Raw genomic sequence first — 25,148 nt, forward strand, 5'->3', positions numbered from 1 at the left:
CCATCCATACCCCTAAACTAGTGTCAAAGACCCATCCATACCCCTAAACTAGTGTCAAAGACCCATCCATACCCCTAAACTAGTGTCAAAGACCCATCCGTACCCCTAAACTAGTGTTAGACCCATCCATACCCCTAAACTAGTGTCAAAGACCCATCCATACCCCTAAACTAGTGTCAAAGACCCATCCGTACCCCTAAACTAGTGTCAAAGACCCACCCGTACCCCTAAACTAGTGTTAGACCCATCTGTACCCCTAAACTAGTGTTATACCCATCCATACCCCTAAACTAGTGTCAAAGACCCATCCGTACCCCTAAACTAGTGTCAAAGACCCATCCGTACCCCTAAACTAGTGTTAGACCCATCCATACCCCTAAACTAGTGTCAAAGACCCATCCATAGCCCTAAACTAGTGTCAAAGACCCATCCATACCCCTAAACTAGTGTCAAAGACCCATCCATACCCCTAAACTAGTGTCAAAGACCCATCCATACCCCTAAACTAGTGTCAAAGACCCATCCGTACCCCTAAACTAGTGTTAGACCCATCCATAGCCCTAAACTAGTGTCAAAGACCCATCCATACCCCTAAACTAGTGTCAAAGACCCATCCGTACCCCTAAACTAGTGTCAAAGACCCATCCGTACCCCTAAACTAGTGTTAGACCCATCTGTACCCCTAAACTAGTGTTATACCCATCCGTACCCCTAAACTAGTGTCAAAGACCCATCCGTACCCCTAAACTAGTGTTTGTTAATCCTGGTCCCAACACCCTACTCAATTTAAGGAGTGATGAGTTGAATCAGGTGTGCTGGTGTAAGGATAAAATCAACAATGGGCATCCTTTGGGATTGGACAACATGTACATCTGACAGATCATACATTAATTCCACAAGTCCTTTTTAAAGACATGCTCCGGGTACTTTGGTGAATATTAAAGTATTTTGTAAACCTGGCGCTTTGGGCTGGTTTGTGTCCATTCGGTGCTCCTACATGCAAAATTACTGTCTCCCCTAAATTAGCCACAAAATCCCCAGTTTGAAAGAAACTGTTTTCTTCAAATTGTGCCATGTAATTTCCCTACACCCCCTTTTATCCAATGAGATTGCAGGATGAGCCCAACGGCTCAGTGGACACAGCAGAGATGGAGAGCTTTTACCCATGGCAATGACTTGGTGCTCCTATCAGCGCGTGATAAAGCAGGTCATTTTCAGGGACAACTTTTAGCTCGTGAGCGAGCACTACTTTCAGAACTTTCGGCTATAAAAAGTATACAAGAAGTACCCGATAAACTAACAACGCTTTATTGTGATGGTAACAAAAGTCAATGGTTCGTGGAGATGCAGCGATCTGCCACCCACATCTAAGGGGCGGCTGCCAGTGCGATCTTCTTGGCCGCTGCGTTGGCTGTCTTCTGCCCTTTCTTGTTGTGCTTCTTGGCGAAACGCATGTTCTTCATGAACTTCGGGTCGACCTGGAGAAGAACAAGGAAGACAGTAAGTTGCGGAAATATATCACTTTTCATATGTGAACAATACTGAAAGTGTGTTAAATTAAAGGGTGTAAATGCAGTTGGATCAACCTCCTTCGTTAAACATCACAACCAGCAGACATATTTCAACCATTCATAAAAAAAAAGGACCTCACAGATTAGCTGAATTTCAGACTAACCCCTTATTCCTAAAGAGTCATAACTATCTCCCAGAAGTCATTTGACTCCAACTAAATTAATATCTACCAGAGGAATTGTCTCTTATAGCCTTACGTGAATTAAAGTTTGAGGCAGTCTGACCAATCAAACCAAAATGTAAAACACAACGTGGAAACAATTTCAAACATTTTACTGAGTTACACCTCATAAGGAAATCAGTCAATTTAAATAAATTCATTAGGCCCTAATATATGGATTTCACATGATTAAGGACACCATTAAGAAGAAGCGACTTGATTGGGCCAAGAAGCATGAGCAATGGACATTAGGCCGGTGGAAATCTGTCCTTTGGTCTGATGACTCCAAATTTAAGATTTTTGGCTCCAACCGCCATGTCTTTGTGAGACAGAGTAGGTGAACAGATGATCTCCGCATGTGTGGTTCACACCGTGAAGCATGGAGGAGGAGGTGTGATGGATACCACAGCATTCCGCTGCCATACGCCATCCCATCTGGTTTGCGCGTAGTGGGATTAGCATTTGTTTTTCAACAGGAAAATTATCCAAAACACACCTCCAGGCTGTGTAAGGGCTATTTGACCAACAAGGAGAGTGATGGAGTGCTGCATCAGATTACATGGCCTTCACAATCTCCTGACCTCAACCCAATTGAGATGGTTTGGGATGAGTTGGACCGCAGAGTGAAGGAATAGCAGCCAACAAGTGCTCAGCATATGTGGGAACTCCTTCAAGACTGTAGGAAAAGCATTCCAGGTGAAGCTGGTTGAGAGAATGCCAAGAGTGTGCAAAGCTGTCATCAAGGCAAAGGGTGGCTACTTTGAAGAATCTCAAATACATTTTGATTTGTTTAATATTTCTTTGGTTACTACATGATTCCATATGTGTTATTTCATAGTTTTGATGTCTTCACTATTATTCTACAATGTAGAAAAGAGTAAAAATATATTAGTCCATATATAATATCCTGTTCATAATATATATATAAAATCACAAGTATTATTATAAGCATGAAAACAGGAAAGTGGCTCCTACAAATGGAAATTGTGCAATGCATGGTTTAGCCCCCCAGTCATGGCCCAAAGGGCTCTGGGAAGATGTAGGAATATACAGAACGCCGTCCTCACCAAGCCGAGGGCCGGGGACAAAAGCTTGCTCTCCGACGTCGTGGAAAGGGACTGTACGTCACAGCATCGAAGTGCTACGCTCCCATACGCCACAAGGACAGAGCCACGTCACAGCATCGAAGTGCTACGCTCCCATACGCCACAAGGACAGAGCCACGTCACAGCATCGAAGTGCTACGCTCCCATACGCCACAAGGACAGAGCCACGTCACAGCATCGAAGCGCTACGCTCCCATACGCCACAAGGACAGAGCCACGTCAGTGCTACGCTCCCATACGCCACAAGGACAGAGCCACGTCAGTGCTACGCTCCCATACGCCACAAGGACAGAGCCACGTCAGTGCTACGCTCCCGTACGCCACAAGGACAGAGCCACGTCACAGCATCGAAGCGCTACGCTCCCATAGCAACCTCACAGGATGTCCACGTCACAATTACAACCCCTTGATTTTGATACATTTATATTATTTGAGGCCCCCACATCTGATGTACTAATCACATCGATTGATGGATCAGCCAGAAGCAGATCAATACATAGGGCGTCCAGCCACTCTGCCCAGAGATGTTAGAAAATACAAGACCGATATGATTCTTTATATTGTGAATTGTTCAGTGGGGTCTTTGATACATCCTTGACATTATATCCAGAAAGTCGGATTTCGTAACCTAATGTAACGGATGTGAAATGGCTAGCTAGTTAGCGGTGGTGCGCGCTAATAGCGTTTCAATCGGTTACGTCACTCGCTTTGAGACCTTGAAGTAGTGGTTCCCCTTGCTTTGCAAGGGCCACGGCTTTTGTGGAGCGATGGGTAACGATGCTTCGTGGGTGACTGTTGTTGATGTGTGCAGAGGGTCCCTGGTTCGCGCCCGGGTCGGGGCGAGGGGACGGACTAAAGTTATACTGTTACACATACATCCGATAAAGGGCACCGAGCTCTTGACAGAACGGTGCGGGTTTCTCACAAAAACTTAATTTAAAACGTTGTGGTCGTTGTCTTCCAACTTGTTTACAGGTCGTAAATAACTAAATTAGCCTGACGAGCCGAATTAAATGTAAAAGGCTTTGAAAAAAGAATTGCGTACACTCTGTGGGTACGTTGCCATTTCAGAGATACACTTGTTTTTGTGAGAAGTCTTCGAAAAAGAAAAGGAACTTGTCGTCAATATGAACAGAGACAGTAAAATATGAAAATACGATAACCATCTCTACCATCTATACCATCTCTATACTGTTGTCTATAATTGAGAAGAAAGATGATGAATTCAACGGTAAGCCTCTGTCAGTTGGCCTTACATTCTCACACAGCCTAACTGACACAATGCTATTATCCAGATTTTAGACAACTTTGTTCTCTGGCCTCCATTGAATTAGTCACCCTAATTTTGACCATCCTACAAGGGTAAAAACTCCAGTAAGTTTCAAATGGATTATGATACAAGACATGAGGTTTGGACCATTGGTTTTCTTAGAGGATTATCTACACAATTAAAATATTATTTTACCTATTGATCAAAATATGACTTTTTTTGATTGGACACCTTACAATACATACCCCTTTCATGGACTCGTATCGGTCTGGTCTGGGCTTCTTGATCCCGTTCCTGTGGGCCTTACGGGCTGTAGACAGACAGGAAAGAGACTGGTACACAAAACTTTTGGGAACCGTTTTGAACAGGGCATCATTAGTTAACTAACTAGCCCATCATCGTCACTCAGCGGTAACCTGGTGTAGCTAACTAGCCCATCATCGTCACTCAGCGGTAACCTGGTGTAGCTAACTAGCCCATCATCGTCCCCTCAGCGGTAACCTGGTGTAGCTAACTAGTCCATCATCGTCACTCAGCGGTAACCTGGTGTAGCTAACTAGTCTATCATCGTCACTCAGCGGTAACCTGGTGTAGCTAACTAGTACATCATCGTCACTCAGCAGTAACCTGGTGTAGCTAACTAGCCTATCATCGTCCCCTCAGTGATAACCTGGTGTAGCTAACTAGTCCATCATCGTCACTCAGCGGTAACCTGGTGTAGCTAACTAGCCTATCATCGTCACTCAGCGGTAACCTGGTGTAGCTAACTAGTCCATCATCGTCACTCAGCGGTAACATGGTGTAGCTAACTAGCCCATCATCGTCACTCAGCGGTAACCTGGTGTAGCTAACTAGTACATCATCGTCACTCAGCGGTAACCTGGTGTAGCTAACTAGTCCATCATCGTCACTCAGCAGTAACCTGGTGTAGCTAACTAGCCTATCATCGTCACTCAGCGGTAACCTGGTGTAGCTAACTAGCCCATCATCGTCACTCAGCGGTAACCTGGTGTAGCTAACTAGTCCATCATCGTCACTCAGCGGTAACCTGGTGTAGCTAACTAGCCTATCATCGTCACTCAGCGGTAACCTGGTGTAGCTAACTAGTCCATCATCGTCACTCAGCGGTAACCTGGTGTAGCTAACTAGTACATCATCGTCACTCAGCGGTAACCTGGTGTAGCTAACTAGTCCATCATCGTCACTCAGCGGTAACCTGGTGTAGCTAACTAGTACATCATCGTCACTCAGCGGTAACCTGGTGTAGCTAACTAGTCCATCATCGTCACTCAGCGGTAACCTGGTGTAGCTAACTAGTCCATCATCGTCACTCAGCGGTAACCTGGTGTAGCTAACTAGTCCATCATCGTCACTCAGCGGTAACCTGGTGTAGCTAACTAGTACATAATCGTCACTCAGCGGTAACCTGGTGTAGCTAACTAGTCCATCATCGTCACTCAGCGGTAACCTGGTGTAGCTAACTAGTACATCATCGTCACTCAGCGGTAACCTGGTGTAGCTAACTAGTACATCATCGTCACTCAGCGGTAACCTGGTGTAGCTAACTAGTACATCATCGTCACTCAGCGGTAACCTGGTGTAGCTAACTAGTCCATCATCGTCACTCAGCGGTAACCTGGTGTAGCTAACTAGTACATCATCGTCACTCAGCGGTAACCTGGTGTAGCTAACTAGTCCATCATCGTCACTCAGCGGTAACCTGGTGTAGCTAACTAGCTGGATAGTTTCACAGTTATCCATTCATTTACATTTACAAATCAGCTGGGCTTGACAATCTGGACCCCCTATTTCTGAAACTGTCCGCCGCCATTGTCGCACCCCCTATCACCAGCCTGTTCAACCTCTCCTTCGTATCATCTGAGATCCCCAAGGATTGGAAAGCTGCCGCGGTCATCCCCCTCTTCAAAGGGGGAGACACCCTGGACCCAAACTGTTACAGACCTATATCCATCCTGCCCTGCCTATCTAAGGTCTTCGAAAGCCAAGTCAACAAACAGATCACTGACCATCTCGAATCCCACCGTACCTTCTCCGCTGTGCAATCCGGTTTCCGAGCCGGTCATGGGTGCACCTCAGCCACGCTCAAGGTACTAAACGATATCATAACCGCCATCGATAAAAGACATTACTGTGCAGCCGTCTTCATCGACCTGGCCAAGGCTTTCGACTCTGTCAATCACCATATTCTTATCGGCAGACTCAGTAGCCTCGGTTTTTCTAATGACTGCCTTGCCTGGTTCACCAACTACTTTGCAGACAGAGTTCAGTGTGTCAAATCGGAGGGCATGTTGTCCGGTCCTCTGGCAGTCTCTATGGGGGTACCACAGGGTTCAATTCTCGGGCCGACTCTTTTCTCTGTATACATCAATGATGTTGCTCTTGCTGCGGGCGATTCCCTGATCCACCTCTACGCAGACGACACCATTCTATATACTTCCGGCCCTTCCTTGGACACTGTGCTATCTAACCTCCAAACGAGCTTCAATGCCATACAACACTCCTTCCGTGGCCTCCAACTGCTCTTAAACGCTAGTAAAACCAAATGCATGCTTTTCAACCGTTCGCTGCCTGCACCCGCACGCCCGACTAGCATCACCACCCTGGACGGTTCCGACCTAGAATATGTGGACATCTATAAGTACCTAGGTGTCTGGCTAGACTGCAAACTCTCCTTCCAGACTCATATCAAACATCTCCAATCCAAAATCAAAGCAAGAATCGGCTTTCTATTCCGCAACAAAGCCTCCTTCACTCACGCCGCCAAACTTACCCTAGTAAAACTGACTATCCTACCGATCCTCGACTTCGGCGATGTCATCTACAAAATAGCTTCCAATACTCTACTCAGCAAACTGGATGCAGTTTATCACAGTGCCATTCGTTTTGTTACTAAAGCACCTTATACGACCCACCACTGCGACCTGTATGCCCTAGTCGGCTGGCCCTCGCTACATGTTCGTCGTCAGACCCACTGGCTCCAGGTCATCTACAAGGCTATGCTAGGTAAAGTGCCGCCTTATCTCAGTTCACTGGTCACGATGGCTACACCCACCTGCAACACGCGCTCCAGCAGGTGTATCTCACTGATCATCCCTAAAGCCAAAACCTCATTTGGACGCCTTTCCTTCCAGTTCTCTGCTGCCTGCGACTGGAACGAATTGCAAAAATCTCTGAAGTTGGAGACTTTTATCTCCCTCAACAACTTTAAAAATCTGCTATCCGAGCAGCTAACCGATCGCTGCAGCTGTACATAGTCCATCTGTAAACTACCCACCCAATTTACCTACCTCACCCCCCATACTGCTTTTATTTATTTACTTTTCTGCTCTTTTGCACACCAGTATCTCTTCTTGCACATGATCATCTGATGATTTATCACTCCAGTGTTAATCTGCTAAATTGTAATTATTCGATTTATTGCCTACCTCATGCCTTTTGCACACATTGTATATAGATTCTCTTTTTTTTTTCTACCATGTTATTGACTTGTTTATTGTTTACTCCATATGTAACTCTGTGTTGTCTGTTCACACTGCTATGCTTTATCTTGGCCAGGTCGCAGTTGCAAATGAGAACTTGTTCTCAACTAGCCTACCTGGTTAAATAAAGGTGAAATAAAAAAATAAAAAATTCTACTTACACTGGTTGTGGGTGGTGTGATTTTTTGACTTTGCCATCTCTGTTCTGTGGAGCTGTTGACGAAAGAAAAATGTGGAATTTAATTGTAAAGTAACTTTTGTACAAAGATCCAACCTGGAACTTACGTTTCCTTGCTAAATGCCCCCGCTTATAACGCTGTAGTTACCCGGATAAGATACCGGTACAGTAGTTAGCAAGTTTCGAACAAGCCAGAGATCCGAGATGCGTCTGCAAAGATATGAACAACGACATGATTCGCCTTTTAGGAGGTGAATGTTTTAGATAAAAAGTAACACCAGCACTGTCCTTTTCAACAGTCGACTACTTCAGTTTGGTGATATGCAAGCGGCATGGAAAGCCTTCGTTATTCTAGCAAGATAAAGCTAGCGACTAGAAAACCCGAGCTATGCGTGGTTAATCATCTAACGGGGAACAAAGTTAACAGATTTAAAGACGACTGTGTTGTAGGTGATATTTTACACTGTATGCACACATTCACATTGTATATGAATCTACAACATAGATAGGAGGATTGATGCAGATTATATGTTGGACTCGGGAGTAAAATTAGTTACCTGCCAGACACACAGACGAAAACAGGAAGAGGAAGAAATGACGCAGAGTTTGTAAACCCAGAGGCGCAACATCGCAAGACTTCCGAGAACGTTTATGAAGCAGACCAAACAGACCAGTCCGGGTTTTGGGGTTTGAGATGTCAATGAGAGAAGTGAAAAATTCTTCCTTAGTTGTTAAATTTCTTGAAATCTAAAGCAATAACCTATATTCTAGCTAATGTCTTAAGTAGTTGACCATGTTATTACTCCAACCTTATGAAAGTAACAAACTTACACGTTTAAATTTTTGTTAAAAAAATTACTTTATATTGAAGGAGTGTCTTTGATTTGACGGTTTGCACATGCGCAGTTTGGCGCGGGAAGACCGTTAGACCCGATGACGTATTTCTGCGCATGCGCTTAGCTAGCAACGCAACCATGACGTCAGGGATTTCTATTGGAGAAACAGTTTTTGCATATCATCATACTTTACTGTCTTTGTATGAACCATCGATTCAAACGAGCGTTGGTCGGGAAAACTAGAAGACGTTTTAAAGTAAACACATCCCTCTAGTGCAGTGTAGGAGACATTACACAATCTAATTTTCCAACCAGTAAGTGTCGCTGTTAAATAAAGGGGATTTTCTACAGCCACGAATATAACCAGACAAGTACGGATAGGTCTGTGAGAGGAGCCCGTTGTGAATTATTAATTATCGTTATCTGCCAGACCTGACCTCAAAACATGAAGGGTTTTCCTATTTAATCTTTGTAAAACACATTAAACAGGGTAGCTAATAGGGTAGCTAACAGGGTAGCATTGCTAACTAGCTAGACTGGCATCTCAGGTTGCTAACTATTGACCTCAAAATGTGACATGCAGGGTTTTCCAATTTACTGATGGTGAAGGCCAGGTGTGCAGACAGACACAGACAGGTAGCCTAGAGGCTTTAGAGCGTTGAGCCAGTAACTAAATGGTTGCTGGTTGGAATCCCTGAGCTGACTAGTTGAAAAATCTGTTGATGTGCCCTTGAGCAAGGTATTTAACTGTAATTGCTCCTGTAAATCACTCCGGATAAGAGCATCTGCTAAATGACTAACATATAAATGTAGTCAGTGGTGTGTGTTAAAATAAATGTGTTTCATAATTTTATTTCAATTCGCGAGAGACTGAATGTATCTCACAGGAGAAAGCATCCGAGTGAGCGAAACAGCGCCCCTCTGTCTCTCTACCTGTAGGCCATCTATCTGATGCTGTCTGGTCCGAACGAGTATGACATTGTTGCCGCCGGTAGGCAAGAGAAGCCAGTAAACATGTGGCCTCCCCTGACAAAAAAATAAGTATAAAAAAATGTGCTAAACTGAACGAGCTCAACTGTGAATGGCGCACCAAAAAAAACACACGTGTGCGCACACAGAAATCAGAACCATGGACAGCCACATCATATTTAGCTTACGTTGATTGGACTAAATAGTTTTTGGTATCTTTTCGTTGTAACTGTATTAGACTAAGCATACTGTAGCATACTGTATATAAAATACACGTTCAATACAGAATAACAAGATGCCAACAAACACAGAACATTAATAGTGTAAGTATTGCTTTTGCCTTTGAAGTTGAAATGGTGCTGGAATAGTGGAGGCAGCTCCTGTTTTCTTTGTGACTTGGGCTCCCGAGTGGCGCAGTGGTCTAAGGCACTGCATCTCAGTGCTAGAGGTGTCACTACAGACCCTGGTTTGATTCCAGGCTGTATCACAACCGGCTGTGATTGGGAGTCCCGTAGGGCGGCACAGAATTGCCCCAGCGTCATCCGGGTTAGGGCTTGGCTGGGGTAGGCCGTCATTGTAAATAATAATTTGTTCTAAACTGACTTGCCTAGTTAAATGTGGTTCTATATCAATAGTTTAGTGGTCTGAAAAAATTTACTTTATTGACCATGCTGTAGGTCATGTAACTGTTTGTTACTTACTGTACATGCAATATGGCTTTGTGGACTTCACTGGACAGAGGTTGCTATCTGGTTTTGGACTTCAGTAGACAATGGTTGCTATCTGATTTTGTGATAAAACAAAGGTGTGGTGTAATTTATTCTGCCACCGTGTCTTCTTACTGTCTCGGCCTGTAAGGCCTATATGTTACGGTCGCAAGGAGTACGAGTTAACAGGGTAAACAACAAACAACACAATTATCACAACAGTTATATTATGGCTTTTCTTTGGGGGGGGGGGGGGGGGGCTTGTCTTCCCCAGTGATTTTACCCTACTGAATGTAGTAGACTGAGGCAGACTGATGGTAGACTGAGGCAGACTGATGGTAGACTGAGGCAGATTGATGGTAGACTGAGGCAGATTGATGGTAGACTGAGGCAGACTGATGGTAGACTGAGGCAGACTGATAGTAGACTGAGGCAGACTGATAGTAGACTGAGGCAGACTGATGGTAGACTGAGGCAGACTGATGGTAGACTGAGGCAGATTGATGGTAGACTGAGGCAGACTGATAGTAGACTGAGGCAGACTGATAGTAGACTGAGGCAGACAGACAGTAGACTGAGGCAGACTGATGGTAGACTGAGGCAGACTGATGGTAGACTGATGGTAGACTGAGGCAGATTGATGGTAGACTGAGGCAGACTGATAGTAGACTGAGGCAGACAGAGAGTAGACTGAGGTAGACTGAGGCAGACTGATGGTAGACTGAGGCAGACTGATGGTAGACTGAGGCAGACTGATGGTAGACTGAGGCAGCCTGACAGTAGACTGAGGCAGCCTGACAGTAGACTGAGGAAGACTGACGGTAGACTGAGGCAGACTGATAGTAGACTGAGGCAGACTGAGGCAGACTGATGGTAGACTGAGGCAGACTGATGGTAGACTGAGGCAGACTGATGGTAGACTGAGGGAGCCTGACAGTAGACTGAGGCAGCCTGACGGTAGACTGAGGAAGACTGACGGTAGACTGAGGCAGACTGATGGTAGACTGAGGCAGACTGATGGTAGACTGAGGCAGACTGATGGTAGACTGAGGCAGACTGATGGTAGACTGAGGCAGCCTGACAGTAGACTGAGGCAGCCTGACGGTAGACTGAGGCAGATTGATGGTAGACTGAGGCAGACTGATGGTAGACTGAGGCAGACTGATGGTAGACTGATGGTAGACTGAGGCAGCCTGACAGTAGACTGAGGCAGCCTGACAGTAGACTGAGGAAGACTGATGGTAGACTGAGGCAGACTGATGGTAGACTGAGGCAGACTGATGGTAGACTGAGGCAGCCTGACAGTAGACTGAGGCAGCCTGACAGTAGACTGAGGAAGACTGACGGTAGACTGAGGCAGACTGATAGTAGACTGAGGCAGACTGAGGCAGACTGATGGTAGACTGAGGCAGACTGATGGTAGACTGAGGCAGACTGATGGTAGACTGAGGCAGCCTGACAGTAGACTGAGGCAGCCTGACAGTAGACTGAGGAAGACTGACGGTAGACTGAGGCAGACTGAGGCAGACTGAGGCAGACTGATGGTAGACTGAGGCAGACTGATGGTAGACTGATGGTAGACTGAGGCAGCCTGACAGTAGACTGACAGTAGACTGAGGCAGCCTGACGGTAGACTGAGGCAGATTGATGGTAGACTGAGGCAGACTGATGGTAGACTGAGGCAGACTGATGGTAGACTGATGGTAGACTGAGGCAGCCTGACAGTAGACTGAGGCAGCCTGACAGTAGACTGAGGAAGACTGATGGTAGACTGAGGCAGACTGATGGTAGACTGAGGCAGACTGATGGTAGACTGAGGTAGACTGATAGTAGACTGAGGCAGACTGATAGTAGACTGAGGCAGACTGATTGTAGACTGAAACAGTCTGATGGTAGACTGACAGATAGTAGACTGATACAGACTGACAGACAGTAGACTCAGACAGACAGTAGCAGTGGCGATTTTAGCATATACATGTTGGTGGGGCAAAAAATATATATCGTTTTAGATGCATACCAGCAAAGCCACAACAAAACACAGCAGCAAACAATATATGAATTGATCTATATGGTGATAAACGATGCCCACAAACTGTTAGGGCCTACAGTACATAAAGCTGTCCCTACAGCAGAGATTTCTCTTCAGCACTCATCGACAGCCAACCGGCATACAGGGTGAGATGTCTCCTGAAGGTTCGACCTCGGGGCAGTGGATTCCAGTACCTGGTTGACTGGGAGGGTTATGGCCCGGAGGGGAGGTGCTGGGTCTCCGCTAGGGACATTCTGGACCCAGGCCTCATCTCTGAATTCCAATGCCGGCACCCCGCTCAACCAGGTATGCGTCCAGGTAGGATGCCAGGTGGCGTCCCTAGAGGGGGGTACTTTCACGCCCTGATCTGTTTCACCTGTCTTTGTGATTGTCTCCACCCCCTCCAGGTGTCACCCATCTTCCCCATTATCCCCCATGTATTTATACCTGTGTTCTCTGTTTGTCTGTTGCCAGTTCGTCTTGTCTGTCAAGTCAACCAGCGTTTTGTTGTCAGCTCCTGCTTTTTCTAGTCTCTCCTTTTTCTCACCCTCCTACTTTTGACCCTTGCCTGTCCTGACTCTGAGCCCGCCTGCCTGACCACTCTGTCTGACCTGACCCTGAGCCTGCCTGTCATCTTGTACCTTTGCGCCACCAGTCTGGATTATTGAGCCTGTGTCATCTTGTACCTTTGCCCCACCAGTCTGGATTATTGAGCCTGTGTCATCTTGTACCTTTGCGCCACCAGTCTGGATTATTGAGCCTGTGTCATCTTGTACCTTTGCCCCACCAGTCTGGATTATTGAGCCTGTGTCATCTTGTACCTTTGCGCCACCAGTCTGGATTATTGAGCCTGTGTCATCTTGTACCTTTGCCCCACCAGTCTGGATTATTGAACCTGTGTCATCTTGTACCTTTGCCCCACCAGTCTGGATTATTGAGCCTGCCTGTCATCTTGTACCTTTGCGCCACCAGTCTGGATTATTGACCCCTGCCTGCCTTGACCTGTCGTTTGCCTGCCCCTGTTGCTGTAATAAACATTGTTACTTTAACATTGTTAATTCAACACAGTCTGCAACTGGGTCTTACCTGAAACACGATAGTAATCACAGCTTGTTGAGTCCTGTTGTATCTGTATCTGTAGCAACAGTAATCACAGCTTGTTGAGTCCTGCTGTATCTGTATCAACAGTAATCACAGCTTGTTGAGTCCTGTTGTATCTGTATCAACAGTAATCACAGCTTGTTGAGTCCTGCTGTATCTGTATCAACAGTAATCACAGCTTGTTGAGTCCTGTTGTATCTGTATCAACAGTAATCACATCTTGTTGAGTCCTGCTGTATCTGTATCAACAGTAATCACAGCTTGTTGAGTCCTGTTGTATCTGTATCAACAGTAATCACAGCTTGTTGAGTCCTGTTGTATCTGTAGCAACAGTAATCACAGCTTGTTGAGTCCTGTTGTATCTGTATCTGTAGCAACAGTTATCACACTGCATCCTATATTTAGATCTCTCCTGCATGCCTAGTCTCCCAGTTCACACGCTCTGGCTCGCTGCTCACAGCTAGGCAGCCCTGTCACACACACACCACACACCATACACCACACACCACACACACACTGGCTCACAGCTAACTGTGTTGAGGCCAGGCCATACATACAGCTACTATTAGACTATGGTGTTCCCTTGTTTAACAGTTAACCTCTTCCTTTGAGAAATATATTTAAATATACTGTAGAGGTTGTTTGATAATGAGTTGCAATTACATTGTGATGTACAGGTAACGAACTGTTAATACTGTTATCACTCTGTGATAATTAATTGCAGAGGGAAAGATGCAAAGTTGATGTATTGCTTGGTGATACCTATGCCAACCATGGCCATGTGACATCATAATATCATCAGCCCTACCCATTGAAACAGCTGTCCACCAGACAAATAGGCTATTATTACAGTGTCCAATGAAGTGCCAGAAGTATACAGAATGCTGTCGTCTGCGTAGAGGTGGATCAGAAAAACCAGCAGCAAGAGCGACATCGTTGATATATACAGAGAAAAGAGTCGGCCCGAGAAATGAACCCTGTGGCACCCCCATAGAGACTACCAGAGGTCCGGACGACTGTCCCTCCGATTGACAAGCTGAATCTATCTGAGAAGGCTTGATCTTTCCCCATGCAGGCACCCACTTGGTGAAGCATTACAAATACACTCCTCTATTCCCCCTATGTAACAACAGGCTGAGAGACTACAACATAACAACAGGCTGAGAGACTACAACATAACAACAGGCTGAGAGTAACAACATAATAACAGGCTGAGAGACTACAACATAATAACAGGCTGAGATACTACAACATAACAACAGGCTGAGAGACTACAACATAACAACAGGCTGAGAGACTACAACATAACAACAGGCTGAGAGACTACAACATAATAACAGGCTGAGAGACTACAACATAACAACAGGCTGAGATACTACAACATAACAACAGGCTGAGATAATACAACATAACAACAGGCTGAGAGTAACAACATAATAACAGGCTGAGATACTACAACATAACAACAGGCTGAGATAATACAACATAACAACAGGCTGAGAGTAACAACATAATAACAGGCTGAGAGACTACAACATAACAACAGGCTGAGATACTACAACATAACAACAGGCTGAGAGACTACAACATAACAACAGGCTGAGATAATACAACATAACAACAGGCTGAGAGTAACAACATAATAACAGGCTGAGAGACTACAACATAACAACAGGCTGAGATACTACAACATAACAACAGGCTGAGAGACTACAACATAACAACAGGTTGAGATACTACAACATAACAACAGGCTGAGAGACTACAACATAACAACAGGCTGAGATACTACAACATAATAACAGGCTGAGAGACTACAACATAACAACAGGCTGAGAGACTACAACATAACAACAGGCTGAGAGACGACAACATAACAACAGGCTGAGAGACGACAACATAACAACAGGCTGAGAGACTACAACATAACAACAGGCTGAGAGACGACAACATAACAACAGGCTGAGAGACTACAACATAACAACAGGCTGAGAGACGACAACATAACAACAGGCTGAGATAATACAACATAACAACAGGCTGAGAGACTACAACATAACAACAGGCTGAGAGACTACAACATAACAACAGGCTGAGAGACTACAACATAACAACAGGCTGAGAGACGACAACATAACAACAGGCTGAGATAATACAACATAACAACAGGTTGAGAGACTACAACATAACAACAGGCTGAGAGACTACAACATAACAACAGGCTGAGAGACTACAACATAACAACAGGTTGAGATAATACAACATAACAACAGGTTGAGAGACTACAACATAACAACAGGCTGAGAGACTACAACATAACAACAGGTTGAGATAATACAACATAACAACAGGCTGAGAGACTACAACATAACAACAGGCTGAGAGACTACAACATAACAACAGGCTGAGAGACTACAACATAACAACAGGCTGAGAGACGACAACATAACAACAGGCTGAGATAATACAACATAACAACAGGTTGAGAGACTACAACATAACAACAGGCTGAGAGACTACAACATAACAACAGGCTGAGAGACTACAACATAACAACAGGCTGAGAGACTACAACATAACAACAGGCTGAGATAATACAACATAACAACAGCCTGAGATACTACAACATAACAACAGGCTGAGAGCAACAACATAACAACAGGCTGAGAGACTACAACATAACAACAGGCTGAGAGACTACAACATAACAACAGGCTGAGAGACTACAACATAACAACAGGCTGAGATAATACAACATAACAACAGGCTGAGATAATACAACATAACAACAGGCTGAGAGACTACAACATAACAACAGGTTGAGATAATACAACATAACAACAGGCTGAGAGACTACAACATAACAACAGGCTGAGAGACTACAACATAATAACAGGCTGAGAGACTACAACATAACAACAGGCTGAGAGACTACAACATAACAACAGGCTGAGAGACTACAACATAACAACAGGCTGAGATAATACAACGTAACAACAGGCTGAGAGACTACAACATAACAACAGGCTGAGAGACTACAACATAACAACAGGCTGAGAAACTACAACATAACAACAGGCTGAGAGACTACAACATAACAACAGGCTGAGATAATACAACGTAACAACAGGCTGAGAGACTACAACATAACAACAGGCTGAGATAATACAACGTAACAACAGGCTGAGAGACTACAACATAACAACAGGCTGAGATAATACAACATAACAACAGGCTGAGAGTAACAACATAACAACAGGCTGAGAGACTACAACATAACAACAGGCTGAGAGACTACAACATAACAACAGGCTGAGATAATACAACATAACAACAGGCTGAGAGACTACAACATAACAACAGGCTGAGAGACTACAACATAACAACAGGCTGAGAGACTACAACATAACAACAGGTTGAGAGACTACAACATAATAACAGGCTGAGAGACTACAACATAACAACAGGCTGAGAGACTACAACATAACAACAGGCTGAGAAACTACAACATAACAACAGGCTGAGAGACTACAACATAACAACAGGCTGAGATAATACAACGTAACAACAGGCTGAGAGACTACAACATAACAACAGGCTGAGATAATACAACGTAACAACAGGCTGAGAGACTACAACATAACAACAGGCTGAGATAATACAACATAACAACAGGCTGAGAGTAACAACATAACAACAGGCTGAGAGACTACAACATAACAACAGGCTGAGAGACTACAACATAACAACAGGCTGAGATAATACAACATAACAACAGGCTGAGAGACTACAACATAACAACAGGCTGAGAGACTACAACATAACAACAGGCTGAGAGACTACAACATAACAACAGGTTGAGAGACTACAACATAATAACAGGCTGAGAGACTACAACATAACAACAGGCTGAGAGACTACAACATAACAACAGGCTGAGATACTACAACATAACAACAGGCTGAGAGACTACAACATAACAACAGGCTGAGAGACTACAACATAACAACAGGTTGAGATAATACAACATAACAACAGGCTGAGAGACGACAACATAACAACAGGCTGAGAGACTACAACATAACAACAGGCTGAGAGACTACAACATAACAACAGGCTGAGATACTACAACATAACAACAGGCTGAGAGACTACAACATAACAACAGGTTGAGATATTACAACATAACAACAGGCTGAGAGACTACAACAGACTGAGATACTACAACATAACAACAGGCTGAGAGACTACAACATAACAACAGGCTGAGAGACTACAACATAACAACAGGCTGAGAGACTACAACATAACAACAGGCTGAGAGACTACAACATAACAACAGGCTGAGAGACTACAACATAATAACAGGCTGAGAGATGACAACATAATAACAGGCTGAGAGACTACAACATAACAACAGGCTGAGAGACTACAACATAACAACAGGCTGAGAGACTACAACATAACAACAGGCTGAGAGACTACAACATAACAACAGGTTGAGATAATACAACATAACAACAGGCTGAGAGACTACAACATAACAACAGGCTGAGAGACGACAACATAATAACAGGCTGAGAGACGACAACATAACAACAGGCTGAGAGACTACAACATAACAACAGGCTGAGATACTACAACATAACAACAGGCTGAGAGACTACAACATAACAACAGGCTGAGATACTACAACATAACAACAGGCTGAGATACTACAACATAACAACAGGCTGAGAGACTACAACATAACAACAGGCTGAGATACTACAACATAACAACAGGCTGAGAGACTACAACATAACAACAGGCTGAGAGACTACAACATAACAACAGGCTGAGATAATACAACATAACAACAGCCTGAGATACTACAACATAACAACAGGCTGAGAGCAACAACATAACAACAGGCTGAGAGACTACAACATAACAACAGGCTGAGAGACTACAACATAACAACAGGCTGAGAGACTACAACATAACAACAGGCTGAGATAATACAACATAACAACAGGCTGAGATAATACAACATAACAACAGGCTGAGAGACTACAACATAACAACAGGCTGAGAGACTACAACATAACAACAGGCTGAGATAATACAACGTAACAACAGGCTGAGAGACTACAACATAACAACAGGCTGAGATAATACAACATAACAACAGGCTGAGAGTAACAACATAACAACAGGCTGAGAGACTACAACATAACAACAGGCTGAGAGACTACAACATAACAACAGGCTGAGATAATACAACATAACAACAGGCTGAGAGACTACAACATAACAACAGGCTGAGATAATACAACATAACAACAGGCTGAGAGACTACAACATAACAACAGGCTGAGAGACTACAACATAACAACAGGCTGAGAGACTACAACATAACAACAGGTTGAGAGACTACAACATAATAACAGGCTGAGAGACTACAACATAACAACAGGCTGAGAGACTACAACATAACAACAGGCTGAGATACTACAACATAACAACAGGCTGAGAGACTACAACATAACAACAGGCTGAGAGACTACAACATAACAACAGGTTGAGATAATACAACATAACAACAGGCTGAGAGACGACAACATAACAACAGGCTGAGAGACTACAACATAACAACAGGCTGAGAGACTACAACATAACAACAGGCTGAGATACTACAACATAACAACAGGCTGAGAGACTACAACATAACAACAGGTTGAGATATTACAACATAACAACAGGCTGAGAGACTACAACAGACTGAGATACTACAACATAACAACAGGCTGAGAGACTACAACATAACAACAGGCTGAGAGACTACAACATAACAACAGGCTGAGAGACTACAACATAACAACAGGCTGAGAGACTACAACATAACAACAGGCTGAGAGACTACAACATAATAACAGGCTGAGAGATGACAACATAATAACAGGCTGAGAGACTACAACATAACAACAGGCTGAGAGACTACAACATAACAACAGGCTGAGAGACTACAACATAACAACAGGTTGAGATAATACAACATAACAACAGGCTGAGAGACTACAACATAACAACAGGCTGAGAGACGACAACATAATAACAGGCTGAGAGACGACAACATAACAACAGGCTGAGAGACTACAACATAACAACAGGCTGAGATACTACAACATAACAACAGGCTGAGAGACTACAACATAACAACAGGCTGAGATACTACAACATAACAACAGGCTGAGATACTACAACATAACAACAGGCTGAGAGACTACAACATAACAACAGGCTGAGATACTACAACATAACAACAGGCTGAGAGTAACAACATAACAACAGGCTGAGAGACTAAAACATAACAACAGGCTGAGAGACTAAAACATAACAACAGGCTGAGATACTACAACATAACAACAGGCTGAGAGACTACAACATAACAACAGGCTGAGAGACTACAACATAACAACAGGCTGAGAAACTACAACATAACAACAGGCTGAGATACTACAACATAACAACAGGCTGAGAGACTACAACATAACAACAGGCTGAGATACTACAACATAACAACAGGCTGAGAGACTACAACATAACAACAGGCTGAGAGTAACAACATAACAACAGGCTGAGAGACTACAACATAACAACAGGCTGAGAGACTACAAAATAACAACAGGATGAGAGACTACAACATAACAACAGGATGAGAGACTACAACATAACAACAGGCTGAGAGACTACAACATAACAACAGGCTGAGAGACTACAACATAACAACAGGCTGAGAGACTACAACATAACAACAGGCTGAGATACTACAACATAACAACAGGCTGAGAGACTACAACATAACAACAGGTTGAGATAATACAACATAACAACAGGCTGAGAGACTACAACATAACAACAGGCTGAGAGACTACAACATAATAACAGGCTGAGAGACTACAACATAACAACAGGCTGAGAGACTACAACATAACAACAGGCTGAGATATTACAACATAACAACAGGCTGAGAGACTACAACATAACAACAGGCTGAGAGATTACAACATAACAACAGGCTGAGAGACTACAACATAACAACAGGCTGAGAGACTACAACATAATAACAGGCTGAGAGACTACAACATAACAACAGGCTGAGAGACTACAACATAACAACAGGCTGAGAGACGACAACATAACAACAGGCTGAGAGACGACAACATAACAACAGGCTGAGAGACTACAACATGATAACAGGCTGAGAGACGACAACATAACAACAGGCTGAGAGACTACAACATAACAACAGGCTGAGAGACGACAACATAACAACAGGCTGAGATAATACAACATAACAACAGGTTGAGAGACTACAACATAACAACAGGCTGAGAGACGACAACATAACAACAGGCTGAGAGACTACAACATAACAACAGGCTGAGAGACGACAACATAACAACAGGCTGAGATAATACAACATAACAACAGGTTGAGATAATACAACATAACAACAGGCTGAGAGACTACAACATAACAACAGGCTGAGAGACTACAACATAACAACAGGCTGAGAGACTACAACATAACAACAGGCTGAGAGACGACAACATAACAACAGGCTGAGATAATACAACATAACAACAGGTTGAGAGACTACAACATAACAACAGGCTGAGAGACTACAACATAACAACAGGCTGAGAGACTACAACATAACAACAGGCTGAGAGACTACAACATAACAACAGGCTGAGATAATACAACATAACAACAGCCTGAGATACTACAACATAACAACAGGCTGAGAGCAACAACATAACAACAGGCTGAGAGACTACAACATAACAACAGGCTGAGAGACTACAACATAACAACAGGCTGAGAGACTACAACATAACAACAGGCTGAGATAATACAACATAACAACAGGCTGAGATAATACAACATAACAACAGGCTGAGAGACTACAACATAACAACAGGCTGAGAGACTACAACATAACAACAGGCTGAGATAATACAACGTAACAACAGGCTGAGAGACTACAACATAACAACAGGCTGAGATAATACAACATAACAACAGGCTGAGAGTAACAACATAACAACAGGCTGAGAGACTACAACATAACAACAGGCTGAGAGACTACAACATAACAACAGGCTGAGATAATACAACATAACAACAGGCTGAGAGACTACAACATAACAACAGGCTGAGATAATACAACATAACAACAGGCTGAGAGACTACAACATAACAACAGGCTGAGAGACTACAACATAACAACAGGCTGAGAGACTACAACATAACAACAGGTTGAGAGACTACAACATAATAACAGGCTGAGAGACTACAACATAACAACAGGCTGAGAGACTACAACATAACAACAGGCTGAGATACTACAACATAACAACAGGCTGAGAGACTACAACATAACAACAGGCTGAGAGACTACAACATAACAACAGGTTGAGATAATACAACATAACAACAGGCTGAGAGACGACAACATAACAACAGGCTGAGAGACTACAACATAACAACAGGCTGAGAGACTACAACATAACAACAGGCTGAGATACTACAACATAACAACAGGCTGAGAGACTACAACATAACAACAGGTTGAGATATTACAACATAACAACAGGCTGAGAGACTACAACAGACTGAGATACTACAACATAATAACAGGCTGAGAGATGACAACATAATAACAGGTTGAGAGACTACAACATAACAACAGGCTGAGAGACTACAACATAATAACAGGCTGAGAGACTACAACATAACAAAAGGCTGAGAGACTACAACATAATAACAGGCTGAGAGACTACAACATAATAACAGGCTGAGAGACTACAACATAACAACAGGCTGAGAGATGACAACATAACAACAGGCTGAGAGACTACAACATAACAACAGGCTGAGATACTACAACATAATAACAGGCTGAGAGACTACAACATAACAACAGGCTGAGAGATGACAACATAACAACAGGCTGAGAGACTACAACATAACAACAGGCTGAGAGACTACAACATAACAACAGGCTGAGAGACTACAACATAACAACAGGCTGAGATACTACAACATAACAACAGGCTGAGAGACTACAACATAACAACAGGCTGAGATACTACAACATAACAACAGGCTGAGAGACTACAACATAACAACAGGCTGAGAGACTACAACATAACAACAGGCTGAGAGACTACAACATAACAACAGGCTGAGAGACTACAACATAACAACAGGCTGAGAGTAACAACATAACAACAGGCTGAGAGACTACAACATAACAACAGGCTGAGAGACTACAACATAACAACAGGCTGAGAGACTACAACATAACAACAGGCTGAGAGACTACAACATAACAACAGGCTGAGAGACTACAACATAATAACAGGCTGAGAGATGACAACATAATAACAGGCTGAGAGACTACAACATAACAACAGGCTGAGAGACTACAACATAACAACAGGCTGAGAGACTACAACATAACAACAGGTTGAGATAATACAACATAACAACAGGCTGAGAGACTACAACATAACAACAGGCTGAGAGACGACAACATAATAACAGGCTGAGAGACGACAACATAACAACAGGCTGAGAGACTACAACATAACAACAGGCTGAGATACTACAACATAACAACAGGCTGAGAGACTACAACATAACAACAGGCTGAGATACTACAACATAACAACAGGCTGAGATACTACAACATAACAACAGGCTGAGAGACTACAACATAACAACAGGCTGAGATACTACAACATAACAACAGGCTGAGAGTAACAACATAACAACAGGCTGAGAGACTAAAACATAACAACAGGCTGAGAGACTAAAACATAACAACAGGCTGAGATACTACAACATAACAACAGGCTGAGAGACTACAACATAACAACAGGCTGAGAGACTACAACATAACAACAGGCTGAGAAACTACAACATAACAACAGGCTGAGATACTACAACATAACAACAGGCTGAGAGACTACAACATAACAACAGGCTGAGATACTACAACATAACAACAGGCTGAGAGACTACAACATAACAACAGGCTGAGAGTAACAACATAACAACAGGCTGAGAGACTACAACATAACAACAGGCTGAGAGACTACAAAATAACAACAGGATGAGAGACTACAACATAACAACAGGCTGAGAGACTACAACATAACAACAGGCTGAGAGACTACAACATAACAACAGGCTGAGAGACTACAACATAACAACAGGCTGAGATACTACAACATAACAACAGGCTGAGAGACTACAACATAACAACAGGCTGAGATAATACAACATAACAACAGACTGAGATACTACAACATAACAACAGGCTGAGAGACTACAACATAACAACAGGCTGAGAAACTACAACATAACAACAGGCTGAGATACTACAACATAACAACAGGCTGAGAGACTACAACATAACAACAGGCTGAGATACTACAACATAACAACAGGCTGAGATACTACAACATAACAACAGGCTGAGAGACTACAACATAACAACAGGCTGAGAGACTACAACATAACAACAGGCTGAGATACTACAACATAACAACAGGCTGAGAGACTACAACATAACAACAGGCTGAGAGACGACAACATAACAACAGGCTGAGATACTACAACATAACAACAGGCTGAGAGACTACAACATAACAACAGGCTGAGAGACTACAACATAACAACAGGTTGAGATAATACAACATAACAACAGGCTGAGAGACTACAACATAACAACAGGCTGAGAGACTACAACATAATAACAGGCTGAGAGACTACAACATAACAACAGGCTGAGAGACTACAACATAACAACAGGCTGAGATATTACAACATAACAACAGGCTGAGAGACTACAACATAACAACAGGCTGAGAGACTACAACATAACAACAGGCTGAGAGACTACAACATAACAACAGGCTGAGAGACTACAACATAATAACAGGCTGAGAGACTACAACATAACAACAGGCTGAGATACTACAACATAACAACAGGCTGAGAGACTACAACATAACAACAGGCTGAGAGACTACAACATAACAACAGGCTGAGAGACTACAACATAACAACAGGCTGAGAGACTACAACATAACAACAGGCTGAGATAATACAACATAACAACAGGCTGAGATAATACAACATAACAACAGGCTGAGATACTACAACATAATAACAGGCTGAGAGACTACAACATAACAACAGGCTGAGAGTAACAACATAACAACAGGCTGAGAGACTACAACATAACAACAGGCTGAGAGACTACAACATAACAACAGGTTGAGATAATACAACATAACAACAGGCTGAGAGACTACAACATAACAACAGGCTGAGAGACTACAACATAACAACAGGCTGAGAGACTACAACATAACAACAGGCTGAGAGACTACAACATAACAACAGGCTGAGATACTACAACATAACAACAGGCTGAGAGACTACAACATAACAACAGACTGAGATACTACAATATAACAACAGGCTGAGAGACTACAACATAACAACAGGCTGAGATACTACAACATAACAGGCTGAGATACTACAACATAATAACAGGCTGAGAGATGACAACATAACAACAGGCTGAGAGACTACAACATAACAACAGGCTGAGAGACTACAACATAACAACAGGCTGAGATACTACAACATAACAA

At 43.4% G+C, this 25,148-nt stretch overlaps 1 protein-coding gene and 1 pseudogene across 3 annotated transcripts; both read right to left on the minus strand.

Moving 5' to 3' along the window:
• Positions 1-1,292: 1,292 nt before the first annotated feature.
• On the minus strand, positions 1,293-8,675 carry LOC139552563 (large ribosomal subunit protein eL29-like). 3 transcript variants are annotated; one of them, XM_071364412.1, is made up of 5 exons: positions 8,344-8,452; positions 7,894-7,996; positions 7,770-7,821; positions 4,354-4,418; positions 1,293-1,478 (listed from the first exon to the last, which is right to left on the minus strand). In XM_071364412.1, exons 3-5 carry the CDS (start codon positions 7,804-7,806, stop codon positions 1,368-1,370), a joined length of 213 nt encoding a protein of 70 aa, XP_071220513.1. In that variant the 5' UTR covers positions 7,807-7,821; positions 7,894-7,996; positions 8,344-8,452; the 3' UTR covers positions 1,293-1,367. The 3 variants fall into 3 exon arrangements, with proteins under 3 accessions (XP_071220513.1, XP_071220523.1, XP_071220504.1); XM_071364422.1 differs by having other exon boundaries at positions 7,935-7,996; positions 8,344-8,430; XM_071364403.1 differs by lacking the exon at positions 7,894-7,996 and having other exon boundaries at positions 8,344-8,675.
• Positions 2,715-2,919, minus strand: LOC139568973 (small nucleolar RNA SNORA73 family; annotated as a pseudogene).
• Positions 8,676-25,148: the final 16,473 nt, after the last annotated feature.

Source organism: Salvelinus alpinus, chromosome 2 (genome assembly GCF_045679555.1).
Source record: "Salvelinus alpinus chromosome 2, SLU_Salpinus.1, whole genome shotgun sequence".
Taxonomy (NCBI): Eukaryota; Metazoa; Chordata; class Actinopteri; order Salmoniformes; family Salmonidae; genus Salvelinus; species Salvelinus alpinus.

Coding starts and splice junctions, on each gene's coding strand:
- LOC139552563 (XM_071364403.1), bottom strand. CDS start 8,415: ATGTTGCGCCTCTGGGTTTACAAACTCTGCGTCATTTCTTCCTCTTCC. Junction 7,822..8,343: donor TTCGTCTGTGTGTCTGGCAG/GTAACTAATTTT, acceptor TTTCGTCAACAG/CTCCACAGAACAGAGATGGC. Junction 4,419..7,769: donor TCACACCACCCACAACCAGT/GTAAGTAGAATT, acceptor GTCTGTCTACAG/CCCGTAAGGCCCACAGGAAC.